This window comes from Micromys minutus (genome assembly GCF_963924665.1).
Source record: "Micromys minutus genome assembly, chromosome: 26".
Classification (NCBI taxonomy): Eukaryota; Metazoa; Chordata; class Mammalia; order Rodentia; family Muridae; genus Micromys; species Micromys minutus.
In genome coordinates this window covers 18,179,234-18,201,702 of record NC_137961.1, presented here as the reverse complement: position 1 = coordinate 18,201,702, position 22,469 = coordinate 18,179,234, and the positions used below count along the sequence as shown (strand labels likewise).

The window sequence follows — 22,469 nt, the reverse complement described above, 5'->3', positions numbered from 1 at the left end:
CTACTTACTTAACAACTAGTCACCTCCAGGCTGGGTATGGGGATGTGTGCCCTTAACCCCAGCATTTGGGAAGCAAAGACAAAAATAGCTCTTTGGGTTTAAGCCAGCCTAACCTACATATCAAGTGAAAGGACACAGTCACATAAGGAGATCCTATCTCAAACAAACAAACAAACAAACAAACAAACAAACAAACAAATAACTTCCTATTGTATCCCATTAATAGCCATTTCATTATAAGAATTTTAAGAAAGCTACCGTTTAAGTAATAACTCATTTGACTCAAAATATTTGTCATTCAAGTAAGTGGAAAACTCTATCAAGGTTATTGAGATTTTCCACTTTTTAACTTTGAAAAACACTTTTCGTTAAAAATAAAATAAAATTTATGTTTGGGACCATTTAGGGAGTGGGGCTAGGGACAAGGTCTCGCTACATACTGCAGATTTCCTCCTGCTTCTCAATCATTCGCTTCCAGCTTTCACAGCACTAACATTTCAGTTAGACAGCACCACACCCAGTTCAAATCACTGGTTTTGAACTAATAGCAAATCCATCACTTGTTGGATAATGTTATTACTGTAGATAGATTTACTTTTGGCTCCTTATCTTGTTTACATGTTCAAAGGCCTATATATTATACAAGTCTAAAAATGTGTATAAAGAGCCAGGCTGTGTTGCTCACACTATTAATCCCAGCACATAGAAGAGGCAGGCAGATCTTTATAGGTTCAAGGCCAGACTGGTCTATACAGTGAGTTGTAGAACAATCAATGCTACAAAGTGAGACCCTATATCAGAGAAAGAGAAGCAAGGAGAGGGGGATGGAAAGAGGATGGGTGGCATGTAGGTAATGAATAGAAAGGAAAAGTGAACTGAGGACCTGGGATCTTATATACAATGGTACATCTCTGGCCAATGTCACCTCTGTCTTGGGAGATTGCAGTTGGTGGACTGGGAAACATGGGCTTCTTTGAAGAAAGCTATTATACATAGGCAATGGTGATCCAAGGCCCATGGTCTGGTCCTGTTTTGTTCATGGTTGCTCCAAATAATGAAAATAAATGATCTGTTAACAGACTTCAGATCCACTAGAATGTAGAGGAGAGGGATCTTTGGGGAACTTGTCACTGCCATTACTCAGGACTGGGAGACACAACCTTCTTAAGGACTAGAGAATCACTCATTTATGGAAAAAAGGTGACCATTAATATAGAAGTAGTTTGAGGGTAAAAGAGTATATATGATCTCATTTTCAATTTGTTAATAAACAAAATACAATAGAATATGGCAATATGCATTTGCAAATGCCTGTCTGTCTGATGAGCACAGATTTAGGCTTAGAAAAAGAAACAACTTCAGAAGGTTGAGGATGTGGCTCAGTAACAGAAGCCTTGCCTGGTATGTGTGGGGCCCTGGGTTCAATTCCCAGCACCCCTCCCATACACACACACACACATACAAGTGTTCTCACCCCCCCTTCTTCACAAGCGCAAGAGCGCGCGCACGTGCGTGTGCGCACACACACACACACACACACAAACACACAGCATTAGTGGCAACAACTGTACTATGTGGCTGCATATGTAATCCCAATGAACTGTACAGTTAAAATGGTAATTAGGAGAAATGTTATATATATTTTGTAATAACATCCTTAATGCCATTAGCCTTAAGAATAAAACTGCACGAAGCATGTATACATTACTTGCCATGAATTCTTGTTCATCTAATCCAATAACAAAATTCCTAAAACATGAAAATTAAAATGAGCACTCAGATTACTGACTCATTAACATAACAAAAACAGTCTATTACTGTAGAAAGCTCTTAACTATGCAGGAGACTATGCTTATTAAAAGAATCCTACACACATATATGTATATAAACATATGTATATATACACACCTACATACATATTCATGTAATATATAGGCATATAAACACAACATACACACACACACACACACACACACACACACACACACACACAAGCACTTATGGTCAAGCTAACAATTCACTTGTATGCCTATACTGTTATCAGTGAAACAGTAAAATTGAGTACAGTAGGGTCCATTCATAATGCAGAAATGAAAATATATTACTGTCGAATCAAACAGATTTGCACAGTAGCTGGAGATATAGAAATTGCTGTGGGGTTGGAGCATCTACTGTCCGTGCCCTGCCTACCCAACCCCCACCCACACACTGCCTCTTATCCCAGAGAACTGATTTCTGATTGCTTACCACCAGTCCTAGTACAAGGGTGCGAACTCTTTCTCCAATCTCTGGTGAAATGTCATTGCCAAACTGCTGCAGGGTAGTAAGAAATCGTTTCAGCTTGCTGAGTTGCCTAGCACCACAGGCTGGGGGCAGCTGTTGATTAGCCAGAGAAGAGGAAGTGGAAGAGGAAGGCCCGTTGCTAAAGCCATTAGGTGGTGAGGGGGCGCCATTCAAGGCCGTGGGGGAATGGCTGGTGCCATTCGTTACTGTCAAGGGCACAAAATCAGAAGGAGAAAGTAAATACGTTTTCAAAGAGAATGCATAAAGGAATTGCCACTAGGAATCCTTGCCTGGAAATGTTGTGCTTGTGTAATTTCAAAAATACTGGGACATTCTGCAAAATGCTTGGACATCACGGGTCACCGGACTCTAACAACTCTAAGTGTCGCCCTTAAAGTGAGAGGCAGCCTGCTGCACAGAAGCTGATAATAAACGGAGCCTGCTGCTGCACTGAGCCAGCCCTGCCTCCCATGTGCACATATGCCAACCACCTGAAACGCTTCAAACATAGCACAGACAGCTTTGGATGTCAGCCTTTTGTCACAAGCTTACATCAATATAACAGGATGGTTTCTCCCTAAACTGCTCCCCTAGAGAAAGTGTACATTTGGTGGGGACTAAATTTATCACTGAACATTTTTAATCATGTTTTGTACACACAACTGACAGCTGTGTTTATAGGAAGAGGACTTTCAAGTTTTAACCTTATAGCACCCAATTAGAAGGCTATTTTCTTTCCCTCTTATTTTTTAACCATTTATTTGGGGAGTGGGGGAACATAAGTTTCACATAGGAAGATAACATTCAGGGGGCTATTAAGGAGTTATTTTAAGAAATTGAAAGGGAACAACTCAATTTAACCCAGAGCATAGATTAGTAGTAATTTACTAAATTGCTTTCTAATGAAACTTATTTGAACACCAAGGATGATGGGTCTAGAACTAGCATGGAGTTACAGTGTGCTGGGCCTCATGCATGGCATCCAGTACTGGGAAGATGCAGACAAGAAATATAAGGAGTTTAATGTCATCTTCAACCTCACATAGCTAGTAAAAGGCTACCATGGGCTACTTAGAGAACCCCCTGCCTTAATAGAAAAGAAAAACAGAAGTAAATGTTCTTTCATCTCAATGAGGAACAAAGTAACCTATCAATGTTAGCTCGGGGGACCTTCTCAGAAGAGACACATGCCTGTCACCATTACTTTGAATAACAAGCCATTTGATGACAGGTTACAACTTGGCATGTTACAGCCTGCTGCCCCGTACACATTTGGAAAGAGCTTTTAAATGGCAGGGCAGTTGTGCGTGGATGCTGAGGATGTCTATCTTTAGAGATTCATGGATCTATTTTCGCCTCTCAGATATTCTTTCATTCATATGGTTTCATGGCACATGGTCCATTAAAAGTATCATGTATAACAGATAAGTGTTTCTCAGCATTACACAAAGCTTTGATGACAATTTTGAGCAGAGCTGTGAGACTGATTAAAACCATCCCACGGAGTGCCCCAGCTAGAACAGGGAAGTTGCTTGGTGGTCAGAATTTTCAGTTCTTTTTCTGAGATGCTACAGGAAGGGCTCAGAACATGGGGCCTGAGCCAAGTGCCAATGAAGTAGAGTTTGATAAAAGCATGGCAGGTTCCTTACAAGAGTCATGCTGCTGAGTTCAGAAAGGTTTCTAGAGGTGACAGCGGCACCAAACAACCGCCTTTGGAGCTTCAGAATATGAGAGTTTTGGTTTTTAATATTAATTGCAGCTATTTGACAGAGAAGAAAGTAAGGTAGAAATAACTAGAAATAATTATAGCATATTTCTATGTTCTAAGTGAAATTGAGCAAGCAAAATAAAGAGCTCTACATTAACATGAATTAAAAGTCATAGGTGTAACTAGACCAAGGGGGCAAATGTAATATTATTCATTTGCTCAAATTGTAGTGGATTACAATGTTGAAGTAATAACATAAAGGCAGACAAATATTCACAGCTGTACCAATTATCTCTAAAACACGACACTTTTGTTTGGGTTCAATAACCATTACCTACTGGCAAATTTTCAAGGTTTTTGTGCTTGATTCTGCATAAAGTGTTGATATCGGATTTTATTTTTTCCTTGATTTTTTTTTTTATGTGCAGAAAAAAAAATTTTTCAATTCAATTTTCAAACCTGAAAACTTCAGTTCGGAACTGAGTTACTTACATGTCGTTGGCGTGAAAGAGCTGGTTCTGGGAGCTCCTTGAGTGGTTGGGGGAGGCGGCATTGCTGGGGGAGTGAGCCTAGACTGCGTCTTCACATCCACAGGTGAGTCTGGCATCGTGGGGGGCTTCTCAGTACGATCTGGGAATGGCACCAGGAACATGTTATTTCACCCCTTCAACACCGAGGAGCCCCAGAGTCGTGTCTGTCTCCTTCAGAGGCACACAAACACAAGAAGTCCCACGTCTTCTATCAGTGAAATATTCTTATGTATGGGAGCTTAAAGCAGAATTTTGTCACCCAAGCATCCCTTGGGAAGGTGTAGCACAGATTGGGGGGTGGGGTCACTCCATTTCTAACCAGGCTATAGAACACTCTGCTCTCTCTGGCTTAGGCGGACGCTACCTTGGTACTGTTCTGCGCATCAACTCGACGTGACTCAGTAGAAAACAAGTGAAGGAGAGGATGATAATGAACCCTCCCTGAAAGCTCTGTAGTAATGGGAACCCAGTGTCAGGTCAGTGGAGAAGAGGTCCTGGCAGAAGCAAGCACCTCACAGTACGTTTCTAGCAGACCCCCTGCCCCCGACCTTGCTTAGTTTTCTGGTCCATTAAATGAAACGGGTTGCGTTCCCCAGATCCTCAATTTTTTCTGCCTTACGTTAAAGACACATAAAGGCTCTGGCTCCAGTAAAGTGACGCTATTCTTTACATAGAACGTGTGAACTCGTGGCCTGTCCTGTTAGTTACAAGCTTGAGAGCAATACTCCAATTTATATTTTTAGAACGTGAAAGTAGAAGCAATAAAAGCTAAAAGAGGGCCCCGAACAAAGCCCTGACTACCTGATGATGACTATGTAGGAGCCCAAGGTTTTTCCCCCTAAGTCTGTTTCCTTTTCTCCCATGCATCCTGCATAGTTTGAGTCACTCCACAGTGTAGGCTCACACGGAAACTCACTATGCGGACCAGGCTGGCCTCGAACCTGCAACAGTTCCCTCTGGTCAGTGTCCCAGTGATGGATGACAGTGTGAATACGGAGCTTCTAAGTTTAATTTTCCCTTGATACTCCCATCTATGTTTTAGGCTAATATAATTTTCTAGGCAATAGACTCTCACTGAAGATGGAATGGTTTCTTGCTTGCAGCTTTAGTTCCAATTTTATACAAACACATTTTTTTAAAAAAAACCCACAAAAACATTTTTTTAAGTAGTTCTAAACTTTAGAGACAAAAAAATTTAGACTTGTACTTCCTAAAAAAGGCAAGAAAATACATTACTCAGAGCAAGATTTTAAATTATTGTGATAATTATAAGAAATAATTCCCAAATTTACTTAAGAGTTAGATGGCTCAGTGGTTAAGAGGATGTACACACACACACACACACACACACACACACACACATACACACACACACACACACACACACACGAACAGAGTATGCATACATACACATAAAATTAAAATAAGTAGGGCTGCAGTGATGGCTCAGTGTCAGTAGTTAAGAGCACTGACTGCTCTTCCCAAAGTCATGAGTTCAATTCCCAGCAACCACATGGTGGCTCACAACCATCTGTAATGGGATCCGATGCCCTCTTCTGGTGTGTCTGAAGACAGCTACAGTGTACTCGTACATGAAATAAATAAATAAATAAATAAATAAATAAATAAATAAATAAATAAGTAAGTAAATCTTTAAAAGAAATTAAAATGAGTAAATGATTTTAACATCAAGCGTTAAATGGCAATGAAATTTCAAGTCATTGTAATTATAATCCCCAATCTAGTTCATCTTTCTTCAGAGCAATTTGCTCTGGCAGCTCTCATGAGACATGCTTGTAGTCCCATCACTTGTCAAATGGAGGCTAAGAGGGTCAGGAGTCCAAGGACAGCTAGAAATGCTAAGCTTGTATCTCAAACAAACAAAAGCAATTTCCTACCTGGGCCTGGTGGCAAACACCAGGGATCCCAGCACTTGAGAGGCAGAGACAGGGAAGCGCTTTAGATCAGAAGCCATCCTGGCCTACACACGGAGGTCTAAAGTCCTGAGGAATGTTTACTAATACCCCGTCTCAAAAACAAAGCATTTTCTTAAGATATAGGGTGCAATAAAACAGGGCATTTAAAAGCTGAAATAATGTTGATACCATTTTAGGGATAATGTAACACCATGAAAATCAACTACAACCTAGTAACCTGAGACAGCAGTTACCGGCTCTGTGTCTTCCTCTCTACCACTGGTGTCATCCATGACACTGAACAATCCCAGGTCAAGGGAAGTGTCCCGAGGGACATGTTGGCGGCAATGTAACAAACACAGCTTGCTCCAGACTTTATCTTACTATGAAAATCGTGTCTTTATACTGCTACCCCAGGGCACGTAACCACCAGCATCAGTAATCCCTCATTTCAGAAAATTAAACAAGTGAGGTGGGTTTCAAACTGCCCCTTTCGATAAATCCATTATACGTCTCCTCAGCCAACCTCAGCAAGAAGCGAATACATAGTTTTCTGCTTAGGCTGCAGCCGAGGGAAGAGGTGCAGCAGCGAACATGGTCCCCCTAAATAAGGGCAAATACTTCTGCCAAGCCAAGAGAGGAAGGAGGGAGGGAGGCTTGCTGGAGTCTGCTGGAAGATAACACTGGGGACTGCTGGTCCATCTGGTTTTCATTCTGCTAACACTCACAGGCAACCGAGAGGGAAGGCAGGCCAGATCTACAAAGCACTTGCTTGCACAGAAAAAGCAAGAGCAGAGGGGGAAGGGGAAATGAGAGGCTTGAAAAAAATCAATGAAGCAATAGAAAAAAAATTAAAAAAGGAGAAACAGGGAAAGAACAAAACAAGGAGAAAGGTCCCAAAGGGAGAGATGCCTTCAGAAGCTTTGTTGATGCATAAGTGAAGCCGGCCCCTTGAGCCCAGGGCCACAGTCACCCACCTCAGATGACAAGAATACCTAACACGAGAAAGCTCACACAAGTTTTCTGTCCTTTTAAGTACTTATACCAAGAAAGGACAATACACTTGAAAGCCCACCGTAGGTTTCTTCGTCAAACTTAAGAGTTAGGTCTCTGCTGAGGATAATCTTTGGTATTCCTAGCTCTGTCCAGTTCTAGAAAGATGTTGGATGAAATCACAGATTTAACTGAAAAAGGTTTGCAACACCAGCCTCGGACTACACATGTAACGCAATGCCTATTCAGAATATCATTATCAAAACAGGTATGGAGGGATGTTTTTAAACGCCATTGGTATTTTAAGAGAAAGAACTAGCAATGAACATATGGACGGATAGCAATGGTTCAAACAGGAACAGACACATTCTGACCTGTTCTATGTGTACATGTGCATATGCAGGATTTTGACATTAGCCAGATTTCTGTGACGGTTGGCTTCTCTGATCAAATAGTTCCAACCCAGAGGCCCTACAAACTACGACAAAGTGGGACCATATGTAAGCCATTCTGTTCTGCTGGGCACAATCCACCCAGGGTAGTGATAGATGAAGAAATCATCGGCCAGGCCTAACCCATGCACACAGAAACCTTCTGCAGCACAGAGGTTCACGATAAATTTGGACAGCATGTTCCAAGTATGCAGAGAGCTCTGTCCCATTTGTTTGGGATTATGTTTTCCCCAAGGTTTTTGAAATATATAGTCTTGAAACCGTATAGCGAACAGCAGGAGACCACTGACTTAACCGGAGAAACACTTCGCCCTGTTTCAAAGTAGAGGGCAATGAGGTTAGAACGCATCACCAGTCACTTATTTAAGTTAATAAAGATTCTACTTTCCTGGTATATCCTTTCTGTCTCCCAGCTGCTAGAGCACAACTTGTGATACTTCTTGAAAGAGTGACAACAAATGATACAAAAGGGGTGGCGGGACAGAACAGGGAAGAAGAGACTGAAAAAGAGAACTGGTCAGGTCTGGAAGCTAAGTAAAATCACTGAGAATTGACTTTACCTCTCAATGATTCACACAACTTCCAGACAAGGCAATCTTCCCTGTGCAGCCACATTCTTCTCACTTGGCAAATATCCAGCACATGTGTACCAAAGATGGTGGTGCATGGAAAAACTTACGGCATATAAAAATGTATTACTGATACCAATTCAGTGTTGAAGCCATTGCCAGGGCCCTCTAGAGGCGATATGTTTTTCATTTCCTTTTTCTTTCTTTGTTCAATGTAAAAAGCTATAACATAATCTGGCTTGGCACTTGTCTCACTTAACGTTAGTTCAAATAGTTCCAGGTGTGTTTTTAAGGTATGAAAGACAGTCTGTGATGGCCTTGTTTACAGGCCATGCTGGAGAAGAGCCATGAAAAGGAATTCTTTCAACCACTAACAGTAAGCCCTCCCTTAAGTTAGTTAGTCCTGAGCCTCCCTTAGGCATAGCAAAAAATGGGACTACTATTCTGTGTTTCTCTTACAGATGGGCTAGATGATTTAATTAATCACAATTAAATGAGATTGTGTTTACAACTCTATCTTGTCCCTACTCATGGCAGACACCAATGTGCTCCTATACTTTCCTATGCAGATCTCTGTCTCTTGTCTGCTCATCAAGTCGGTCTTAGGTCAGTATCGGAGATGGCTGTTGCTACTCCTGGGTTCTGTGGAGCATTTTTTACTTGTTTGGAGTCTTTGTTGCTTCCCTCATTGCAAATTGCCCTGCCCTTATCTGCATAATATTTATTGTCCATTAACACTCATACACGTTCGCTTAGTTTTCCTCAGTTGCCCATGCACCAAGCACTTGGTCTAAGTTTTCCCTCTTTTTCAGCATTCATCAGTCTACATGAGGCAAAGTCTATGATCTACACACACCAACTACTGGAACCATCAGGTAACGTGGTGAACTACTTTCTTTTAATTCTCCCTTAAGAGAGTATTTAAACATGTTCAGGCTGGGTGTGGTAGCACACACTTTTAATCCCAGCATGAGAGAGGAAGGAGTGGGGTGAATCTCTGTGAGTTCAAGGCCAGCTGGGTCTACATATTGAGTTCCAGGCATCAAGAGCTACAGGAAGACCCTATCTCAAAAAAAAAAAAAAAAAAAAAAAAAAAAAAAAAAAAAAAGTAAAAAAGTAAATATAAGAAGAATGAACACATTCTTTCTCTAAATCTATTCTCTGTATTAGAACTATTTCAAAGTCAAGCAACTTTGGGGCTAGCGAGCTGGCTCAATGGTTAACTAGATTGAATACTATTACAGAGGGCCCAGGTTCGATTCCCTGCATTCATATGACAGCTCATAACTGTTTGTAGTACTAATATCTAACACTCTGACCCAGATGTACATACAGGCAAAACACCAATATACATGAAAAAACAAAACAGAAAAAGATAATCAACCTTAGAGTCATACTAGCCATTAACAGCATTTGGGATAGAGTACAATTTAGGTATAGATGCTCTAGGTATTATGTTTGGTGTTATGTTTCAATAACTCATTGTAATTGAAAAGATCATAAATCAGGAATAAATTTAAGAAATGCATTTGTAGAGCCCATAGGATGATTCAGTGGGTAAAAGTGTTGCCACCACACTTAGAGGCCTGAGCTGGAAACCTGAGGCATGAGACAAATGAGAGAACAGACGTCTGTCCATTGTCTTTTCTCCCTCACAAGCGCCATGGCATTTGCACACACATCTAAATAAATAAAATGTTATTTCAAAACAATGTATTTTGTCTGATTTATAAAGACAGGGTCTCTTGTAGTAGTCCTGGCTGGCCTCAAATCCACTAAGCAACTAGAGAGAATCTTTACCCTTGACCCTCCCATCTCTGCCCAGAGAACCCATGCTGAGATAAAAAGTCTTCACTACCTTGCCTGCTCAGAAATACTTTTAAAGCTAAACACAGAGATATACACTCTGGTAATCCCAGCACCCTAGAGGCAGAGGTCAGTGTGAGTTAATGCTAGCAAGAGCTACATACTAAAACTCCATCTTCAAAACAAAATCAATGACAAGAAAACAAAAAGAGGGGATAGAGAGCATTTAGTCCCTCTAGCTGCCTACCAATATCACATCTGAGTAGCAGAGTGCACTATGTAATGTCCCTAGTTGCTCCTGAAGTCACATGACTAACAGCTACTGGTATTTATCCTCTTTCACATCCCCATCACAGGGGAAAAATCAAATATTAAATGTTAAAGACATATCCCAACTTGAGAAACACCGGTAATGTAGGACAATTATAAAGATCTGAGACTAAGTTGAACTTTGTCATGAGTTTCCTGTACTTTTATGCAAGTATGAGTATATTTCTCTTCTTGTCATATATGCATCATGTTTAAATGTCACACAAAACTCTCTTGGGCCCTTATTTTGCTTTGCTTCTGTTTTTGTTTTATGACACAAAGTTTCATGAGTGTATCTCAGGCTAACTTCAAACTCAATGTAATCCCCCTGCCTCAGCATCCAGACTACTAAGATTGTAGACGTTTATCACCATGCAACCCAAATTTTATTTGATACAAGTTAATAGCATTAAGAGGTGGGGGTTTTAGGAAGTGCTTAGGTTATGAAGGTCCTGCTTTCAGACATGATACCAGTTCACTGAAGGGCTGAAGAGATAAACATGGTGGCCGTGGTCCCAATCACTTAGGAGGCTGAGACAAAGGGATTACATGTTTGTGGTCAGCCTAGAGAGTTTAAGGGTATGTTTAAGAGTTTAAGTTTTAATGTCTAAACATTAAAGCAGATAAATAAAGAGTGGTATAGTAGACATGTGCCCAGTATGCACAAGGGCCTGGGCTCAATCTTCTGTTACAAATGGATAAAAATAGCAAAAATGGCACGGGACGTTCAGGGAAGAATTTCAGTCTCCTTTGCCTCACCATGTGAGGACAGACACACAGACAACAAGCACCATACTAGACATATAGCTTAAGCTCTTACCAGGCACCAAGAGTGCCAAATCCTCCAGGTCCCAACACAGTGAAAAAGAATTCTATCTTTATAAATCACCCGTTCTATACTATATTGTTATAACGACATGAACAAACTACAAAAGCAAATGTCATGAGTATTTCTGAAACATGAAAGGATTTTATCTTTTCTCTGACCTCATGACCTCATAAAATTGCAATAAATGATATGTGCCTATACTTTCAGCACTCAAAGGCCTGTTGTAGGACAGTAAATTCAAGGCAAGACTGGGCTATGACAAAAGACTCTCTCTAATAAGACTGACTCTCTGTCTCTCTCTGTCTCTCTCTGTCTCTCTCTGTCTCTCTCTCTCTGTCTCTCTCTGTCTCCCCCCCCTCTCTCTCTCCCTCCTTCCCTCCCTCCCTCCCCCTCTCTCTCTTTCTCTCCACTTTGCCTGGCATGGCAGTGTTCAACTGTCATCCTTGCACCTACAAAGAAAGAATAGGAAGCAGGGTCAGCAGTTCAAGGCCAGTCTGAGTCACAGGAGACTATCTCAAAGAATAGCAATCAAACAAACACAAGGCAGTTACCTTAAGAAGAGGTCCATAGTTTCCACAATAAACACAAACATCTCTTTAGTTTAGCCCAGTCACAGACAGAACAGAGCTCCAGTTCTAAACTACGCATCTCTTGCTGGGCTCACATGGTGAGTTTGTTCAGCTGCCTATCCTATCCCCACAATTCCAAAGGGCAGCGGTTCTTTGTTTTACAGGAATTCTCTTATCTATCATGCCTTTCAGCGGTGGGTGTTGAAATCTTGTTGAACAAGTAGTTCAAGGAAGTGCTGTAGAGGATGTCCCAGGGGAACACTCTACCTCCTCAATGAGGGGAGACAGCCTGGATCCTTCAAAGATCCCCTACCTAAAGATTCATCTCTTCAGGTTCTACCAGTCTTTTTTTTTATTAAAAAGCTTTATTTTAAAAAACAAAGATAAATGTACAAAATTTTAAGCCTTTTTGCATAGAAGTATACGAATTCATTTTTTAAGGTTGTAATTAAGTATTTGTGGGTACATATACATGCACATATGTATATATGTAACAATAATATAAGAAAAGAGGGTATTAATTTGAGGGGATAGGAGAGAAACTGGGAGGGGCTGTAGGATGGAAATGGGGATGTGATACAGTTCTATTTTAATTAAAATATATTCTTTTTTTTTTCTTGAACTTCACACAGTCTGTGAGTTGTTTCTGGGGTGTTCAGAGCTTTCTGGGGTTAGTATCCCATTATCAGTGACTGCATATTATGTCTGTTCTATTGTGACTGGGTTATCTCACTCAGGATGATATTCTCTAGATGCATCCATTTTCTTAAGAATTTCATTAAGTCATTGTTTCTGATAGCTGAGTAGTACTCCATTGTGTAAATGTACCACAATTTTTGTATCCATTCATCTACTGAAGGACATCTGGGTTCTTTTTAGCTTCTGGCTATTATAAATAGAGCTGCCAGTTTTATCCATGGCATTAATCTTGGTAGACAGCACTGCCTCCAGGGTTTTCTACAAATGCTAATATAGCAGGGAGCTTTCACCTGCATGAGAATGCCATCCAGAACAAACACCTGCTAAGGAATCACAAATATTTCAAATCTGCTGATAATGACAAGCCTTCTTCCATTCACATATATCTCTGGGTACTCCAGAATATCCACTCATTGTTTTCTCATTTAAAATTCGTACCTATTCCTTTTTTCAGATAAATTTTCAATCCTCATCACAAAATTTCAATCAGTGATCTGGTTATAAGGTGATTGTAAGAATAGATCCACAGGAAGTGTGATGACATGCATTGTGTCACAGCTAAGTTCACAATGGGAACAAGCTACAGATCTTTCCATTAGAAAGAAGGAGAGACAAAAACTAAAGATGGAGGTTTGGAAGATTGGCTTTCTATTTCAGGCCAACCGATACGTCATTTGACTTGAAAACACAGGAAAACAGACCACACTCATTCATGTGACACATTAGGATATACATGTTCCAGTGCAGTAGCCAAGGCCATGTGTGGCAATTTAAATTGTAATTAAAATCAAACAAAGCTTAAAATTTCCTTCTGACCACTCCAGCCTTATCACATGTTCAACAGCTGTGGCTACTGGGAGGCCAGGACTGCCATCTTGAAATCTTGCTCCTTCGTCATCACAAAGGTGAAGAAACTCTAAGATAGGGGTTCTGGAGTGACAAGGCAGCCAAAGTAGGATTAAAAGGGCGTTTAGTAGAGACCTAACCATTCCCCAATGCTGTTCAGACTATTCACACTAATCACTAATCACTGCCCATGGATTTAGGTGATAGCTGACATAAGAAAATGTATAGCTTTGAAACCTGAAAGTTAAGATGAAGCCCACTACGTCATAACCTCTGACCAGCAAGCGTGAGAATAAACATCTTGGGTACAAGCCATTAGTAAACACCAGGGAAAGGATGATTAGCAGAACACAGCCAACAATACCAACAACACAGGCCTAAAAAGGAATTGGCAGCAGCTGGTCCAAAATCAGATAACAGCCGTTTTGATTCTGTGCCTGTAACAGTATGAAGTCTGGTGAAGAAGAAAGCCAGGCAGAGACCGAGGAAAACTATACCTACTACTTTTACATACAGAAACTAACTTCAAATAAATACATACATACATACATACATACATACATACATACATACATACATACATACATAAGAGTTGAATCACCTCAGTTTAGGGCAAGAATTCCTCTTCTTCTTTGAGAAAGTGTCTCATTTAACCCATGATAGCTTAGACCTCACTATGCAGTAAAAGATGACTTTGGACTAATCGTTCTTCCCCCATTCTACCTGACTACTGGGATCACAGGATGTGTTTCTATATAGGGCGATATTCCATCTGGAAGCTTGTACCAGACCTCATGAATGTTAGATAGGCATTCTATCAGTTGAGCACTGACTCCATCCCCTTACTGTAAATCAGTTGTCTAGCTATACTGCATACATTAATCCAGTTTTGAATGCCAACTTCATGAGCACAAGCTTTTGTCTGATTTAAATTCCAACTCCCTTGGCATTTTTTACAGTGTGTGGAATAGTAGCATTTGATTCAAGCTGTTGAATGGATGGATGAAGAAAGCAAAGCTAGGCTGTGCCCAAACAGCCACAGGTTTGTGACTAATCCCCAGTTTCCCAGATCAGAACAAGGGATGAATAAAGCAGAAGAAAGATGTTGAGAGCACACACACATCAAAGGAAGAAGGTTGAAAAAATAGCACAGTTGGCTCACTTTGAGACAGAGGTGGCCTCTGGATCAAAAGTGAATATAGGAAGAGACAAGTGGTACTGCTAGCTCAATTATCTTAGTGATTTCTTGAGGAGAAAAACCACTAGTCTTGGCAATTATGGTAGATTACAGCAGTTACACGTCTTATGGAAATACCCCCTTTCATCAGCATTTGTCATCTTCATTCCAGAAACTTTTGGGTCTTCTTGTAATCACTTCTTGGAAGCAGCTCCTAGAAGCTATCAAGGTTCCTATCTAGAGGATGGAGACCTGATGACTTCTGTTGATTTGGTTTCTTGTGCATATATTTAACACTTCGACATCCTAGGTGAGATATTAGATAAAAGGCCATCTCCTCTTTCAGAATGAGAGGTGTAGACTCCTCATCTAGTCAATCAGCAAACGTTGGCCACATGACTATGATAAAATACTCAGCCAGGCAGAATGGCTCTCTGATATTACACCTGTTATACCAGTACTTAGGAGACAAAGGAAGAGACTGCACTGTAAACTCATAGCAAGCCACATTGCAAACAAGAGACTGTCTCAAACATAAAACAAAATAAAAGTAAACTAAATGTATTTGGTAAGAAAACACCAGTGTTCCAATTAACTGAGACATTAGATCATTTCAGAATGTGGAAGACAACACTATGAAGGAATTCAGTGTTCATATTCTTTTAAGTACAGATATTTTTTGCTTTGGTAGCTTATTTGTTAAGGAAATGTATAACAAAAGGCTGAGACCTTGCACAACATGGTACCTCAGACTCCCAATCCAGTGAATTCCAGTTACCCAGAGAATGCTTAGCAAATCAAAGCTAAAAATTAGAAGGTATACAAGGTATGTATATATATACATGTGTGTGTGTGTGTGTGTGTGTGTGTGTGTGTGTCTTAGCCACAGACCAGCAAATAGTAGAATCTTAACTGAGTATTTCTTGGATTTAAATTGAATATACTCAGGGGGTGGGAGAGATAATATCAATGAACTTCACCTTACAAACAACAGGATATCAAGTCTTTTGGCAGCCAAATAGCAATATAGTTTCCCTATCTTAGGTAGACAAGGAGAAGAAAAGAGAATAATAAACGTGAGAGAATACTGGTATGGTAGCTCGTGCTTGTTTTCCCAGCACTCAGAAAGCTGGGCTAGGGGGGTTAAAAGTTACAGGGAAGACTGTATTCTGTACTAAGTTTCAGATCAGCCTGGGCCACACAACAAGACCTTGAAAGAAAAAGACAAGAAATTAAAAAAGAGAGAGAGAGAATGAGGGAGAGAGGAAGTGAGGGAATGAGGGAGAGAAGGAGAGAGAGGGAGAGGAAGAGGGAAAGAGAGAGAGAGAGAGAGAGAAAGAGAGAGAGAGGGAGGGAGGGAGGGAGGGATGGAGGGAGGGAGGGAGAAAGGGAGGGAGAGAGAGAGAGAGAGAGAGAGAGAGAGAGAGAGAGAGAGAGAGAGAGAGATTGTTCAGCAGTTAAGAGGAGAGGTCTCACAGCTCTTTCAGAGGACCTGAGTTCAAGTCCCACAACCTACATGGTGGCTCACAGCCATCTGCCATCCATTTCCAAGGATTCTGACACCATCTTTTTGCCTCTGCACATAGCTGGCATACAAGTGATGCACAGACAAGCAAAGAGGGTAAACACCCATGCATGTAAAAATGTTTTTGAAGGAAAACATATATAACGAAGAAAGTGGCTGAGTCGGTAAAGTACTTTCCGTGCAAGAATGAAGACCAGGATTCAGATCTAGCAGATCTACCTGACACCAGCACGAGGAAGAGAGAGGCAGTGGATGTCGAGAATGATCTAGCTAGCTAGACTAGCCGAATTGCCAGATGCTGAATTTAAGTGAGCTTGCTTTTGCACACACATCCCAGGAGACCTATAAGCACCTACATATACATGCAAATGAATGGATGAGTAAAGAAGTCATATACAAAGAAATGCCCCAAACTTAAGACAGGGTGGGGGGGGAGGGAAGGGCAGTGAAGAACATTGTGCATAACCCCAGGCCAGGAAAGTGGATACAAACATCCAGGGTAGAAACGGGCGCAAGAAGAAAGGCAAGACTTCAGACACTGAACACTCAGCAAGGAGAACTTGAGGCAAACATGCTGAGGTCAAGACGCAAAACCCAGTCCACAGGAAGAGTCACTTGGGGAAAGAACAAGGGGCATTCAAGTAATCGGCACCACTTTGCTGTCCAGTCATGAGACCTACTTTTCTTTCCCAGACCTGCCACCAAACTGTCCTGCCACCTAAACAGGTTTCTCAACTCCGTTCTCCCACATTCCTGAAAGCCATGCCGTCTTCCACGTGATGCTCCAGAAGCCGTTGTGTTTAGAACCACATCACCAAGCTGTAGAGTATTTACCATACAGAAGATGGTATTATCTTAACAATCCTGTCAAATGTAAAGACTTTCACTTTTTATTTCCAGCAATACTAAGGACTGAACATAGGGCCTAGCACATGCTTGGCAAGCTCTCTACTACTGAGCTACACACATTATCATTTGTTATTATCATTTAAGACAGGGTCACAAAAAATTGCCGAGGCTGGCCTTGAACTTGTATGAACTGAAGTTACCAGGGGAAAAAAGGCATGAGTTTGTCAATGATGCTTTCAGGCAAATCTCTGAGGGTTGGCATGTTACAAGTCTGTTGCCAAATTAGATTGAGCTACACTAGTTTCCGCCTGTTTCTGGCCTACTATCCTTGTGACATATCACCTGAAACCTTAAATGCATGAATGTGACATACTGCTCACTGCCAACAAGGCAAGGTGATAATGTAACCTGCTGGCATCTGAAACCCACAGCAGGTACTTCTCTTTGCTATAATTCAGATTTCTGACATTTCCACCAAAATATCTGAAATCTGACCTAAGAATTTCTTTTGATCTGTCGCTATAAAATGCTCATGAAACTATTACTACACTGGAGTAGGTTTTTTGGGACACGCTGGCTCATGTTCCCAGGCCAGACAACTCCCATTTGGATCCAGAATAAAAGGCACTATGCCTCTGAAGTGAGAGCGGGTTTTGTGTGAACACTTGGGTTCTTGCCGCAGTGTTGTGTGGAGCTGGGATGACAGACTTGCCCACAGTCACTGCCCTTGCTCTTTATCGCTCACTTAAAAATAAAGCATCCAAATATGCTGCTGTAGGTACGAGGGTCCAGCCGAGCTGCTGAGAAGGCTAGAACTGGGGGGTCGCTGGAGCCCAGGAACTCAGAGCCAAACAGGGCAGCACACGGAGGCAATTCCAAAGTGAAAACAAAACTTTAAGGGCTGCGGTTATCATCAGCTACCAAGCATTTGCTGAGATGCTTAACGAGGTTTGATCCTCGGTAGAGTAGAAAAAGAAAAAAAATTAAGAACACATATATTCAAAGCAGGACTGGAGAGATGTCTTAGCAGGTAAAGCCATTTGCTGAACGAGACTAAGACTGTCTGATTACCAGAGTTTGATCCTGAAACTCATGTAAAGGTGGGAGGAAAAAACAAACTGCACAGAGTATCTTCTGACCTCTCATATACACTCATGTGCACATGCACACACACTCTCTCCATATACATAATACAATATATGTATATATACACATAAATAAATATATACCTACATTTGACAAGATATAAAGTAATATATAGGCATTATATATATATATATATATATATATATATATATATATATATATATATATATTACTTTAATACATAACTTCTTAAATTTAACAATCATTTTTAATTATCTGGAAGCAGTGGTACACTCATAATCCCAGCATTCAAGAGGCTAATATTATCCAAGAGGTAGAATATTATACATTCTAAATCAGGTTAGACTAAACAATGAGTTCAAGGCTAGCCTGGTCTATACAGCGAAACACTGGCTCAAACACAGGAATAAGTTTGGAATGGTAGCACATGCTTGAAGCCTCAGCAACCATAAGGCCCCGGGCAGGAAGATTGCAGCCTGGTCTACGCAGAGTTCCAGGTAAGCAAGTACAAAAAAAAACATGCAAAACCAAATGAAAACTCACGAAGCCTACCTGCATTGTCGGGCTATTGTTTCAGACAGCAAGAGCAAGAAAAATAAATAGAGACAAAAAGAACTTTATGTTCTTCTTCATATGGTGGCTCACCATCTGTCATCCCAGTTAAGGTGGATTGAAACTTCCAGGGTAAGTCACACATCACACACACAGACACACACACACATACACACACACACAGACACACACACACACACACATACACACACACACACACATACACACACACATCCTAATTATGGGATCTTGTTATTTCTTTGTTTAAAATGTTAACAATAGTTTCTGTTCACTCTAAGCATAGGATCCAAAAATCCTCTAAAAGACCTGCAGGGAAGCTAGATTTTTATCTACAATCATTTTTTTTTAATCTAACCACACACCTCATTGGTTTAATGACTTGCCAACTTCTCTGACTTCCAGACTTTTCTCTCTGCCTGGAGAATACAGTTCAGGTCAAACCCTCTACAGAAAGAAGGTGGCTTTGATCTCACCCCACAACATTCCACTATAAAAGACACTAAACTGTCTTTACAGGCATAATTATTCAACAATTGAATAATTGGTTGTTTACCTAGTGTCTCCCATAAGACAGAAAGTGTTGCAAGTCAAGGCACAGGATACATTATGAATTGTGGATCAATTCAATCCAGAAATTTATAACAAGGTATTCAGTCATAAAGATGAATAAAGATATTCCTATTTAAAGATACAGATGTGGAGGCTGAGAGAAGGCCAGTGGTTAATAGCTTGCTGCTCTTGCAAAAGGCCCAGATTTAGGTCTCGGATGACACATCAGGCAGCTCATAATCACGAACTCCAGACTTAGTGATCCTAACACCATCTACTGTCCTGTAGTGGCCAAAAGACACACATGTGGTGTCCATACATACATGGAGGCACTTAAACATTCATATGAAATAAAAATAAATAAATCTCTGTTACCACTGACTTAACAGGAGAGCAGAGCAGTGGAATTCCCTCCTCCTCTTCAGAGGATCGTTGTCCAAAACCTCTCTCATCTGAATCACTTATACTTCATGATTTCAGTCAACATCATTCCTTCCATATAACACCAATGAAAAGACAAAATCACCTAGGCCTGATGGTGAGCACTGTGCTTGCTGAATTATAGAGGCACAACCTGAGTCACATAAGATGAGAGAGATTCCATCTCAAAATGCTCAAAATATCAAAAGCTGGGTATGGCTTCAGTGGCAGAACATTTGCTAGCCTGTGTCCCAAGCACCACAGAAAACCAACCACCAACACAACAAAAACCAAGCAACCTTAGGAACTTCGTAAGCTGAATTTCGATTTTAATTGTAGGACGTTTTTATTTCCGTGATCACTACAATGAGCCATCATCACTCAGTGGTGTGATGTTTAGTCCCCATTAACATAGACATCTGTAATTGCTACTGCTTTATTGCTTTATTCCACTGTAATCTGAATATACAGGATCCTCCCCCACCCCAGTTTTCCTTATCTAATAAGACTTGGCTTCACACCCTAATATGTGACCAGTTTTGGAGAGTCCATGGGCTATTGAGAAGAACATTTGTCCTTTGGTGTTTGGGTGAAAGGTTCTGTAGATATATGTTAGGTCCACTTGCTTTATGGCACCAGTAGCTGTGAATGTTTGTTTAGTATCTGGATATGCAGCCTATTGCCATTTCTTTTCGCTGCCTACTATTACCTACATGAAAGACCCTACTCCTGAAGACAACACACACATTGGTTGCAAGACCTAAAGAAATCAGTCCCACACTGACCAGAAATCTTTCCCTGCTGGGAGCTTTGGTAACAGGAAGGGGCTATTCAGGCTGCTGGGAGACAAAAGACATGAGTGGTCTTATCTGTCACTAAACCCCACATGCTATAACATCCATCTGCCAAGCAAAATGTGCCATGAGTAGAACGGTGACATGGCTGTCACCAAGGTAACCGATTGTCTTCTTTATTGGATTTGAGACTTGCTCCGTATGAAAGAGATAAATATTGGTACTGTTAACCTGGTACCATTGACCAAAGGTCATAGAAGGGCTGATGTTGTCTTGGTAGATAGACATATTGTCAAACTGTCTTCTAAGTATTTGTTCATCCCATTGATTTGTTCTGCTCTCAGTGAAATACTGCTGCCACTCTCTTGCTATGTCACCAGCTGTCTTCACTGTTCACCTTAATGTCTCGGCCTCCTCTGATCCGTGGTCTACTTCCCATGCGTCTCCTGCAGAGGAGGTTCAGGGAACTGGGATCTGGCCCCCTTTGCCTTCTAGAATGGCTGTTTTCCTGACACGGGTGTTCACTCCTCTTACAACCAGTTCTGCCAGCAGAGGACTCTCCCGAGGGCCAGATCCGGTAATCCCATTATTTGCCTCAGCACATCTCTCTGGACAGCCACTGACAGGCTAATTTAGAACCAGACCCAACTCTTCCTCTGGGGATCTGCTGCCTCGTCAAATATTTCAGTTCTAAACTTGGTACTATTTTCTAAACAGCTGATTCAGCTCCAAGCCACAGTCATCCTCCTGGACTTTGCGATTCTTCCCAGTTCACCTCACCCCAGTATCCCAACCATTCCACTCTCTTGCCGTAATGGTCTGCCTCAACCTATGGAGGGGCTGTGCTGTTACCCCATTTCCACTCAGCTCGGCCCAAACCCTTCTTCCTGTTTGGAGCAAGAGTTCCAAAATGTGACTTTCACAAAATCAAATTTTGAACCTTGTACACTTCAACAGATTACCAGGATGAAAACAGAGCGGCTCCCATGTGCAACCTCCAATTCCCAGCATCTACACATAATGATGCTGAAAATAGTTTGTTACACTAAACCATCTAAAACAAATCACTTTATCAGGCTAAGGCTTCTATCTCTAGTTTACATATACTATGTGAGTCAACTTTTTGGGGGTTGTGGGGGGAGTTACAGATGTTTTAAAAGTTAATTTGAACTGAGCATGGTGGCACAGGTCTGTAATACCAGCACGTGAGCTAGCATGGGAAGGGGGTGCAGATAATCAGGAGAAACTGAAGGTCATGCTCAGCTACATAATGGTAATGAGTGTGATGGCCAGTATGTACCACATAACACCAAATCTCATAAACAAAACAAAATCAACAATATAAAAAACAAACAAACAAACAAAAGAACAACCAACCAAAAACCCCATTTAAATTCAAATAAAACTTAACTAAGGAAAGCTTTACAGTAAGTCATAATTATGTATGATAAAATTTAAAACTGTATGATAAAATTGCCATTTCAATTATTCACTGCTAATGTAAAATCGGATAGCCAAAACCAAAAATAAAAACTAAAAAAAATTAACTAAACAGGAAAAACTAAGTTGGCAGGATATGATAAAGATGACTTCGTGCTAAGTGTGCTGGGACTCCCTGTCACCCCCCACACTTGGGAGCCTAGGGCAAGAGGGACATGAGTTCAAGGCCAATAACCTTATCTCAAAAATAAAGATATTTTTTAAATACTTAACAACAGTAAAGACTTCTTGGATTATGGTTCAGTGGCTAAGTGTACTTGCTGCTCTTGCGGAAGACTTGAGTTTAGTTTCCAGAAGCCACCCCAGGGCATTTACAATCACTCATAATTCCAATTACTAGGATTCTGACCCCACTCTCTTGGCTGCTAATGGCAGCTACACTCACATATGCATATACTCACATAAAGAAACATACATATACATGTAATCATATACAACTATCTATAGATGATATAGATAGATATAG

At 40.9% G+C, this 22,469-nt stretch overlaps 1 protein-coding gene across 1 annotated transcript in view; it reads right to left on the bottom strand.

Moving 5' to 3' along the window:
• The window catches only part of RUNX1T1 (RUNX1 partner transcriptional co-repressor 1), a gene marked incomplete at both ends in the record, with an annotated part of 135,951 nt that overhangs the window by 47,564 nt on the left and 65,918 nt on the right, over nucleotides 1-22,469 (bottom strand). The window contains 2 exon segments of the mRNA XM_080938535.1: nucleotides 2,248-2,489; nucleotides 4,484-4,621. Coding sequence (XP_080794661.1) covers nucleotides 2,248-2,489; nucleotides 4,484-4,621 — 380 coding nt within the window.